The sequence below is a fragment of the Schistocerca cancellata genome, chromosome 1 (assembly GCF_023864275.1).
Source record: "Schistocerca cancellata isolate TAMUIC-IGC-003103 chromosome 1, iqSchCanc2.1, whole genome shotgun sequence".
Lineage (NCBI taxonomy): Eukaryota > Metazoa > Arthropoda > Insecta > Orthoptera > Acrididae > Schistocerca > Schistocerca cancellata.
The window spans coordinates 1,033,926,222-1,033,937,672 of record NC_064626.1 but is presented as its reverse complement, the minus strand read 5'-3'; the positions used below and the strand labels follow the sequence as shown (position 1 = coordinate 1,033,937,672).

Below are 11,451 nucleotides of genomic sequence, written 5' to 3'. Positions count from 1 at the left end.
CTGGCGCGTAAACATCAGGTGAAAGAGCTGTGCGCCTATCCGCAAAACGTTTCGCTACAAGACACATGAGACAACATATCAGTACATTCATTATTCCAAGACCTCTCACACATCACTGATGAAATTCGTAAATCATTTCTTTAAATAACTATTTCATGTAACGAAAGTTTTCTGTTATATCTGGGGGGGGGGGGGGCTACCCCTATATGGGCTTGTTAAACCGGGTACAAGTAGAAATGAAATACACTAGCCATACACACAGAAGAATACAGGGGTTTACTGCAGGTTATGTTAGAATACAATAGAAGTTAGATTAGAATAGCATAGACAACAGGCTTAAGGTACCGACCGCACGTTAATCTGGAAATGCTTTCCTACAGCCAGTCATTAGTATCGGAAATCAGTATGCCACCCAGAGGCGAACGACCCGATGTGTACTATTGATACCCTTGCGTCTGGAATGACGCTGGTGGTGGGAGCTTACACATTCTATCCTGTGTTCTTCCTTTTTTTTCCCTTCCTGATCAAATGCTCTTGTGTCAGATTCTTACAATTTCTCAAGCCAAAGTTATTTTCAATTTTTTATTTGTTGGCTTAAGTGTATACTAGGTATTTTATGAAACAGCAATACAGATTTATTTATTTCTGTACAAACTGTTACAAAAATGTAGAGTAATATACAGTTCATTTAATTAGATAAGTAATAGATTATCAATGCAGATAAATGTTAAAAGCAAATATTGCATATTTGTCTGACTATTCGGACGCTACAGCTACCAGCTGCAGATGCATGCAAGTCTATAAATGCAAGTCCATAAATTTCCATCTTAGACAAGCCATGAACCGTAAACAGTGGCAGCTTTACAGTGGGCATAGTGTCAAAGTCGACGTGGGAATGAAACATACACAACCGAGTCTCCCATGTGTAGATAATCAGAGACCTCGTAACACCTGAAATATTCATTCCGTCCATTATTTCCTTAACCCAAAACATGATCTTCTGCCGTCTGCATACTTTTGACCATAACTGTTTGTGATACGTTGTATAAAGAATCTGGAAATAACTGTGTTTAAGTTTAACAGATTATATCATCCAGCGTATACTGAATAATAGAAGACAATAAACAGTGATCAGTATAAGAAACATCTACTTTAGGCACTGGGATAATAGGCTTAAACGAATGCCTTCGATGTCGTTAAGAGCGAAGCAGGCAGGAACCATTCTAGAAATCGTGCCTACGGAGTCCTCGGAAACAGAAGTGTTGGTAACAGGACGGGAATTTGAACCACGCTTCTCCAAAAAGAAAGGATAGTGTCTTATCAAAGGCTACCACTTGCTCCACGTACGTTACACTTACAAACGCCTTTAGACTATTTTTCCAAGTGGAGAAAGCCTTCGACATTGTGTATTGTTATAAGAGGCTTCGATGATGCTTTGATAAATAAAAGCGAGAAACGTCTTCCGCAAATATAGATCACATATTTCAGCTGCACAAGGGTCGATAACGAAAACCAAAGAATCATTTCTGAATTATTTTGGGGAAACTAAGCAACAAGACGTTACTCTTCGACCATTAAAATTCAAAACGACTTATAAGGTACTCAGTAACATTTTTTTCAACATGTAGTCTAAAAAGGTGCACTGCTAACTTAAAATTGTATGCAGCGAAAGTATGACAGGGTACTACAAAAAATGCAATTATTCAGAACGAATCAATGGATAATTAATTACATTTATTAACTGTGTTAGAGACATAACAGAGAGACAGTGTTACAGTTGTTTTTGTTTGTTTCTTTGATAGGCGACACACGGGGGGAAAATTTCATACAGAAATTGGTCGTTAAGGAATTGGTCCAGCACTGCGTCTGATACCACAGACTCCTGAGCAACGTTGCCGGTTGTACTAGACTAGAAATATTGTCGATATCTGTTCATATATCCTGTTGGAGAAGGGGAAGAGTTTAAAGAGTCACGAATGTATACACTACATACATACCCTGACTACAACAACGTGTTAAAAACATTCTGTCTCTAAATGTCTGTTTTAGTTTACGTTCGACTAATTCTGAACAACAAACGCGATAAGAAAACGTGCACTAACTGAGAATCTGATGGGAGCACATCTTGTATTACGAATGACGGAATTGTCTCGCTTTAAAAACACGCTATAAATATAAATATAAGCGTAAAAATTAGACGGTAGGGTTATGTTGCAAATCATGTATTAAAATTTGAGCAATGCTATTTATTTATGCTTAAATGGTGAGAGGCTGAACACAACGTTGGAGTTATGGCAGTGAGTTGCAACACCTGCGTGCGGGTGCTTTGCTTACATTTACAGCTTTGGTCAACTTGAGGTTTTCTTCGGTAACTTGAGATGGTAACTACTACGTAGCAGGAATTAAATTAAAAAAAAAAAAAAGCTTGAGCATGGAGACATTTTTCCTAGCACAGCAGTTGTCAATGAGACGAGGCCGCTGCCCTTCGTAGAAATGTCGTGGCGTTTCGCCTGGCAGTCGATAGGCGTCGCATCAGTCGCCGCAATAGCTCCGGAGATTTCAACGCTGGGTTGGAAGACGAGCCGCGACGGCGTACGAACTCTGGCGGCAGCTGCGGGAACTGTTGCTGGCCGTGGCCGTGGCCGTGGCCCTGGCTGTGGCTGAAGCTGAAGCTGGCCGAGTGATGGACCGCCGCCCCCGCCGGCCTGAAACACGGCGGAGGCGGCGCCTGTGTTAGCGTACACTGTTCACAGATCGGTCTGAAAACAAGGCCGTTAGTCTGTCTGCAACTGGGTTACATCTACGTTCTGAAACGATTATACGTCAACCTGTTTGATCAGAATAACACTTTACAGTTTCTTCTTGACTTTTATAAAATTTCGAACGACTATTTTGTTATCTTAACACAAATACACAGTGACAAAGAAGAGAACATTAAAGAAGTAACCTTCTTCACTACAGCCAAGTGCTGTAAAAAATACACCCCATAACGTTGTTAATCTCTACTTTCATCACTCATTAGGATTAGAAATCAGTTTGCCACCTAAAAGCATGATGGTGCTTGAACAAATAAAGGACATCAAATGTCTAAGGCTAACACTTAAAATGTTTTGTCTAGTTGTAAATGTGGACTTCACAGGTAGACGACAATGATAAATCTTTTTCCTGGTTTAAGACGTAACGGTAGAAATACAAAATGGTCAGTATGGTTTCGCAGAGAAAGACTGCACTGACACAGCCCATAAACGCTATCCAGTTCTCAAGGTTACATTATCCACTACCGGTGGCGAGCAACTTGATGGAGAACCTTTGACAGAGCATAGCCACTTGTCCTGCCGAAACGACAGAAGAACAGTCAAAGAACCGTCAGCCGTATAACCCGAGAAGAACGCCAACAGGTACTAGTAAAACAGTATGAGGCTTTGATAAAGTCGTCCATTCCTGTTTCTTGTACATAAAAAAGCTGTCACAGCCTAACTACTACCAATAAAGAAATCAAAATTAGCGACAAGAACATTTCATTTTACGAATAGCTGAGCTTAACAGTGGAAACAGCAGTATGCACTCCTGTTACAAGGACAGCGCTAACAGTAGCGCTAGATTTCTTGCCGACATTCTACTGATGTTATTTTCAATGAACAAACAATCTTTGTACTGTCCTAAAGCCATCAAATCGTACTCACGAAATATGAAGAAAAACTGCTGTACTTCTGTCAAGTATCTTGCTGATAACTATTAGTTGCTGGTAAAATTATGTTGTTGGAAAATATCTTTACATTAATAAATGATTATAAGCAAATAAAAATAAACCAACTCCTTTGGCAGTCCCACTGCGTACAAAACTACGTGCTCGTCAAATTTTTATGATGAACATTCTTCTCATTTGTAACCTGTGCCCATACGACATCAGTTATACTACCTCAGATTTCATTTACTAGATTGGATGTGATAGCAGAACGAAATTAAATTCCCAATTAGGTACACGTATCGGAAGTGAGTTTTATTTGTAGATGGATCATAAATATTATTCTTTATTTTCCAAAGCTAAGAAAAACTAAAACATACAGTTTATAATCTCTTTTAATAGCGTGAAACTCTATAAATATACAATAGACCATGTTATTCGTCTAGCTAATTTTTGAAGCTGCATTCGCAGTTGAGTTTCAACTACATGGTAATCTAATACATGGCCGAATAAATTGATAGTGATATGAAATCACTTGTCAACAACTGGTAACGAAGAAGAAGAAATACATCTCACTGAGACAACATATGCCTTTCTGCGAAACTCTTCAGGTTAAATGAAAATAGGTGTATCAATGATTCTCTACTCACACCATTATAGTTTTTACCTGTTTGTCTGAAATCAAATCATAAGTGACGCCACACTTGTGAAGCCACAATAGGAACATCGATTTGGAAGTGACAGTAAACGGCAGGTAATTCAGCGATAATTAGAGCGAGGAAATGGATGCAGATACTCTGGAGGAGGTGGTTGTATGGAATTATCACTTGATAATGTGGGGAAGTAAAATAGACATCCAATTAGAGCAAGTTAGACGAAATGGGTTACAGCAATATGTCGTCATTTTGGGTTCTGGGCAAAGCAAACTGTCAGCAGTACCAGAATGAATAAACACAGTGATAGGTAGGAGGTGAATTTTGGAGAAATAAACGCAGAAAGCAAACCTAAGGTGTAACGTCCCGTCGATGTCGAGATCATTAGAAACACAATCTGGGATAGGAAATCGGCGAGATCCTTTTCACAGAATATGGCATTCACCTTAGGAGACTTCAGGAAATCGCTAATGACCTACCTCAATAAGACTGGGTGAAGCAGCTTGGGAGAGATGGGTCGGTGCTGTTCTAATGATCCTTTGAAACTACAACAGTGTCATGGCGGCAAAATTTCCACTATGAATTAACTACTGTGTTTGTCACCTGTTTGATTTGCGCAGCGGAGACAAACAATATGTAGTACTCGGTATATAAGCCGCTTCAAATTACAGTTAAAAAGCAACTCTTCTAGGTAAGTTACAACGAAAGATGACTGCTCAGTAGAGATCACTAACACATGCTTTCGTGGTGGCGCTCAACTTTGAGGTAACTCAATCAAATATTGATGGTGGAAGTAATTTTCACAGCCAGAATTTTGTCGGCAAAAAGGTAGTGGTGTAAAATTCCTGATCATGTATCACCAGAGTTTGGGCCAGCGTTCTGGGATAAATTCCAAACCCCTCCGCAATGTCTCACTGAGTGAGGGTCTGTGGCCGTGATGCTGATCCGTTAGCTGGGTGGTCGTCGGGCCCTGCGAACCCCTTTTTGCTGTTCGAGAGGGGCAGGCTGTACGTCGGCACTAACATCCTATCTCTTTTTCGTTATCGTCAGCGTCAACAACGACACATTCATGATACTACACACTACATCCGCACGCATCAGTCACCGCCACGACTTATTTTACGCTCAAAACAATAATGCCGAAGTTGTTCCAGTTGTGCCTGCTAGAAAGGCTTGCTCCAGGCTACACTGCATGCTTTGGTATTAGCATGGCAGCTAGACTGAGCTTTAATCTGTTTCGACTTAAGAATCAGGAAGTTTATACCGAGGACGCTTTTTGTCCTGTTCATCAAAAGCAAACGGCGGATACTTTGGAGTCTCTTGAACACCATAAGGTTGGTTGCAGGGTATAGATATAGATAAGCTAGGAAATCGGGATACGCTCTCATAGCGCTCGAACCGCTGCTGAGGGACAAAGCTGGTCGAGTCGAAGTCCATCAGCCAGGTTCAGACGAGAGTAAGACATTTTTCTACGTATATCCTCCCGAGAGTATGAAGACTTACCAGTATGCGAAGTTCATTGAGATTTCAACAGAACTCTTACGCAGAGAAAAAACAGGTATCTGTGTCTGATCCGTACTGTGATTGTGTAAAGCATGTTAGACTAATGTAGAGTAAGCAGAGTACAACATAATTGGACTGAGTGAAATCAGGCTGCAAGATTTAAGAAAAATAAATAATGCATTGAAACATTTCTATGGTTTATACTTTATTGTAGATTACTTTCAGTTGAAATCTTCGTTCACGTTTGAAGCCGTTGAAAATGTTTTGCTATGATTTTGTATCGCTCACGGAGAATCTATTTGCCCAGCGAATAAACTACACTGGATTTTCTCATTTTCAGAGTATGGCAGGGCTATCTGTTTTAATTGATAAAAACCATTCAAAAGCCAAGATCGCATAAAAAATTTCTTTATTTGAGACGAGAGGTTTCAACAGTCATTGCTTTAAAATCTTTTTGTTGTAAAATACGAGTATGTTCATTTTACGCTGAATCTCATGCACAAGATGTCAAGTGGTAAAAGTCAGCACGTCACGTTTTTAAATATTTCAGCGATGAAAAACGTTTGTAATGCGCTGAGTTTTATCCACTTGATATTTTGTGCGTGAGGTTCAGAGTAAAATGAATACATTTTACAACAAAAAATGTTAAAGACCCGAAGATGACACCAATGAATGTTGAAAGCGGTCGTCTTGAATAAACTACAGCGTATTTATTGAGTGAATCTAGTTAGTTAAACTGATTGGCACTCTTCTTTTCTCTGTACAGGTCTATGTTACCTATCTCCGTATCCTAGGTCGCAAATGAATGCTTGTCCGGTGGCGCTCGACACGGAGGCAAGTTGGTTAGAATCCTGGTGGTGGAAAATTTTAAATGCCAGTATTTGGCCGGCAAGGGGAGGAGAAGTGGTTGCTCAAAGTTCCTCTTCATCTGTCTTTGCGCCAGTGCACTGGATTCAAGTGGAAACGTCTCCGCAGTGTCTCCCGAGTTGAGGGCATGAGACTGTTGGTGTTCCTTCCGGCGGCTCTCCTTGGTGCTATCCGAGAGGAGGAGAGACCATGTGCCACCAGCGATTGCATCAAATCCGTTGCCTTCTTCCTTAACACCAGTACCGCAACGCTAGACTGTACAAACACTCATCACAGCCATCTCATCGCAGTCATCCATACGACACATACACTTGACACTTCATAACAGTTCCGAGGAAGACAAGGGAAAATCCCGTCCAGTGATATCCATTTGCTCCCCAACGTTCATTTCCTGTATATGGGACTATATGTCAAATTGGCAATGAGTTGCGATAGGTAAAAATGGAAGATCCCCATTAATCAGCCCATCAGAAATGTCATCAGGTGCGGAGCACATATTCGGATTGTACAAGGGACGGAGGAGAGGAACCTTTACGGTATTTAGTTTCAGCGATTTAGGCATATCTTCGGAAAAGTGAATTCCGATAGCCGAATGGATATTCGAAGCGCTGTCTTCCCATGTACGAGCTTACTACATCGCTACTGCGCATTATCTCCTAGTTACTGTAGGTAAAGCGTTTAGTCACCTGAGTGTTTCTGGTAGATGGGCTGCTGAGACTGCAGTACACTACGCGTACGAGGCTAGTGAACTTATTGCTACCGGGAACAAAGCTCCAATTACAGCTTCTTCAGAGACTCTTACCTGCTAGGATAGGAGTGCTTCGTGGGTTGTAATGCTGCTGCGTAAGGTACTTGAAAGAAATGCTTGACTAATGTAGGATGAATACAGCAAGACATCTCACTAGAGGAACAATGTTATTACTTTTGTTCTTTGACCATTGTAAGGCGAACACTTTATTCATGTAAACATTATACATTACTGTAAATAAGGAACTCGTGCCATAAATTAGCTTAAGAAAAAGATAGATTTGCGCTTGAGAGCAAAACTTTTCCACAACTTATGATATACTACAAACACGTCAATCACAATTTAGCTCTTTAGGAACTATCATATTGCTATTTCTGGCTTCATCGTCCAGAAGAAGCTAGGCTATTGAGTGAGTTCCCTTACAAAGATAAGCATCAATTTGCAGTAATGTGGTTGAGGTTAATTTTCATTGTAATCACATTAACGGAGGAAAAGCTAAACAAGAAGTTAGAACTTCACATGCTTGACATCAGGCAAGATAATGCAATACAGGGTAGAGAATAAACTCTCCTTTCTTAAACTTTTAGTTTAATTTAAAAAGTTAGAAAATCAAGTAGCAAGAATTAATAGTTTGTGAGTATTTTTCTGTTTCTGCACTAATGTTAATTAATTCAATTATGCTACTAACTCTAGTGAACTTGTATGAGTCGTAAAAAAATTTAAAGATCTGAAGGATTTTAAATCTATGGCTTAGACATAACGACAGCTTCAATTAATTTTTATGTTTAATTTCAGTTAACCTAGGTGAGTGAAGATTACAAATGATAATTTATCGGATCAGGAACTGTGTCCAACGCATGGGCTGTACTATGGCTCTTGCATATTTAGTATAATAATATACTGGTAGTAGAGAATACAGTGTTATGTTCTTGTGCGAAAATGCTGTTGAAGACCGAATCTTTCAAAAGGATAACCATGGCTGCATCAGTTTTTCGGATGAGAGTGTATAAAACGTGAACACAGAGTGAGAGGGGTAACGGGTCGAAGAGAACGCTTGTCGAGCCTGGGAAGGAGCCTGGTCTCCCGCCTCCCGCCGTCCCCGACGCTCACCCGAAGCTGGAGCTGTAGGAGGCGGCGTGCGCGCCGCTGCTGTAGCTGAAGGCGCCGCCCCCGCCGCCGCCGTAGCTGGAGGCGTGGCTGGCCGCGAACCCGGGACCGCTGAAGCTGGAGGCGCCCGCCAGCCCGCCCTCGGCCACGGCGCTCGCCCCCACGCCGCCCCCAGCAGCCTCCGACGCCGCCGCCGCAGACGCAGACGCCGTGGGCAGTGGGGCCGCCGCCGCCACCACGTGCGGCTCCGGGAACACGAAGACGTCGCCCGCTCCTGCGGAAGATCACACATCGTAGGTATGGGTCAAAGTAGAAATTTCCCTGGTCTCGCAAACACATGTTGATACAACTAGGAAACTTATTTATGTTATCATAATGAGATTTTCACTCTGCAGCGGAGTGTGCGCTGATATGAAACTTCCTGGAAGATTAAAACTGTGTGCCGGACCGAGACTCGAACTCGGGACCTTTGCATTTCGCGGGCAAGTGCTCTACCAACATAGTTTTAATCTGCCAGGAAGTTTCATATCAGCGCACACTCCGCTGCAGAGTGAAAATCTCATTCTGGAAACATCCCCCAGGCTGTGGCTAAGCCATGTCTCCGCAATATCCTTTCTTTCAGGAGTGCTAGTTCTGCAAGGTTCGCAGGAGAGCTTCTGTAAAGCTTGGAAGGTAGGAGACGAGGTACTGGCAGAAGTAAAGCTGTGAGGAGGGGAGGGGGGGGTGAGTCGTAATTGGGTAGCTCAGTTGGTAGAGCACCTACCCGCGAAGGGCATAGGTCCCGAGTTCGAGTCTCGGTCCAGCACACAGTTTTACTCTGCCACGAAGTTTCTTATTTATGTTCTATTCGCACATATTGTAAAGTAACTAATGTTAAGTGCCAACTTGATTTTAAAAAAAGAAACAGAATACTATGGTGGTCAAAACAAATGCTGCATATTCTGAAGGTGGTAGGGGTAAAACACAGGGAGCGGAAGGCTATTTACAATTTGTAGAGAAACCAGATGGCAGTTATAAGAGTGGAGGGGCATGAAAGGGAAGCAGTGGTTGGGAAGGGAGTGAGATAGGGCTGTAGCCTCTCCCCGATGTTATTCAATCGGTGTATTGAGCAACCAATACAGGAAACAAAAGAAAAATTTGGAATAGGAATTAAAATCCACGGGGAAGAATTAAAATCTTTGAGGTTCGCCGATGACATTGTAATTCTGTCGGAGATAGCAAAGGACTTGGAAAAGCAGTTGAATGGAATGGACAGTGTCTTGAAACGAGGATATAAGATGGACACCAACAAAGGCAAAACGAGAACAATGGAATGTAGTCGAATTAAATCGGGTGATGCTGCGAGAATTAGATTAGGAAATGAGACGCTTAAAGTAGTAAATGAGTTTTGCAATTTGGGGAACAGAATAACTAATTATGGTCGAAGTAGAGAGGGTATAAAATGTAGACTGACAATGGCAAGGAAAGCATTTCTGAAGAAGAGAAATTTGTTAACATCGAGTATAGATTTAAGTGTCAGGAAGTAATTTCTGAAAGTACGAGTATTTGTATGGAGTGTAGCCATGTATGGAAGTGAAACGTGGACGATAAATAGTTTAGACAAGAGGAGTTTTGTGTTAGCAGAAGCGCCAACACCGTGTTACGAGTGGAGGCTGAAATGAACGCGTTTTAGCTCACACAGGCTGGCGTGACGAGGGAAGAACTCTACTGACGTGAGTTCTGGAACATGACAAGGAATGAGAATTCAGAAAGCGGACGTAATTAGTTTGATACTTAACTTTAATCCATTAATGATGAACGTCGCTCTTGACTGTACATGATTCACAATATTATCTGTTCAGAACACATTCTTGAAGTAATTATACTAACTGAATATGGAGCCTGGCTAGGTCGTAGCAAATGACGTAGCTGAAGGCTATGCTAAACTGTCGTCTCTGCAAATGAGAGCGTATGTAGACAGTGAACCATCGCTAGCAAAGTCGGCTGTACAACTGGGGCGTGTGCTAGAGAGTCTCTCTAGACTAGACCTGCCGTGTGGCGGCGCTCGGTCTGCAATCACTGATAGTGGCAACACGTGGGTCCGACGTATACTAACGGACCGCGGCCGATTTAAAGGCTACCACCTAGCAAGTGTGGTGTCTGGCGGTGACACCACAAAGAGAATAGAAGCTTTCGAAATGTGGTGCTACACAAGAATGCTGAAGATTAGATGGGTAGATCACATAACTAATGAGGAGGTACAGAATAGAATTGGGGAGAAGAGAAATTTGTGGCACAACTTGACTAGAAGAAGGGATCGGTTGGTAGGGCATATTCTGAGGCATCAGGGGATCACCAATTTAGTATTGGAGGGCAGCGTGGAGGGTAAAAATCGTAGAGGGAGTCCAAGAGATGAATACACTAAACAGATTCAGAAGGATGTAGGTTGCAGTAGGTACTGGGAGATGAAGAAGCTTGCACAGGATAGAGTAGCATGGAGAGATGCATCAAACCAGTCGCTGGACTGAAGACCACAACAACAACATTGCGAAAATGTAATTTTATACAAACTGAAAGTGGAGGGTATGCCCGCACATCCACCGTCGTCGCGACTGCACAGTTATTGCTTCGCCGTTCTCCCCCCCTCCCACGAAAGCAGACAAAACGGGGTGAAGAATATTGTCGATATGAAGCTTGTGGGGAGAGAAATGGCGGAATTTTGAAATTTGTAAGACTGGATGCCATGAACTTCTATATATATTATGACTTTTGAACAGTATTAAGGTAAATACATTGTTTGTTGTCTATCAAAATCTTTCATTTGCTAACTATGCCTATCAGTAGTTAGTGCCTTCAGTAGTTTGAATCTTTTATGTAGCTGGCAGTAGTGGCGCTCGCTGTATTGCAGT

General features: G+C 41.9%; 1 protein-coding gene across 1 annotated transcript in view; it reads right to left on the bottom strand.

The window, feature by feature from the left end:
* Positions 1 to 678: 678 nt before the first annotated feature.
* LOC126089677 (keratin, type II cytoskeletal 68 kDa, component IB-like) overlaps positions 679 to 11,451 on the bottom strand; it is a 68,994-nt gene continuing 58,221 nt past the window's right edge. Inside the window, exons 2-3 of the mRNA XM_049906929.1 lie at positions 8,567 to 8,837; positions 679 to 2,705 (exon numbers count right to left, since the gene is read on the bottom strand). Of these exons, the coding sequence (XP_049762886.1) occupies positions 2,462 to 2,705; positions 8,567 to 8,837 (515 nt within the window). The 3' untranslated portion in view covers positions 679 to 2,461. The remainder of the gene's footprint in view (positions 2,706 to 8,566; positions 8,838 to 11,451) is intronic.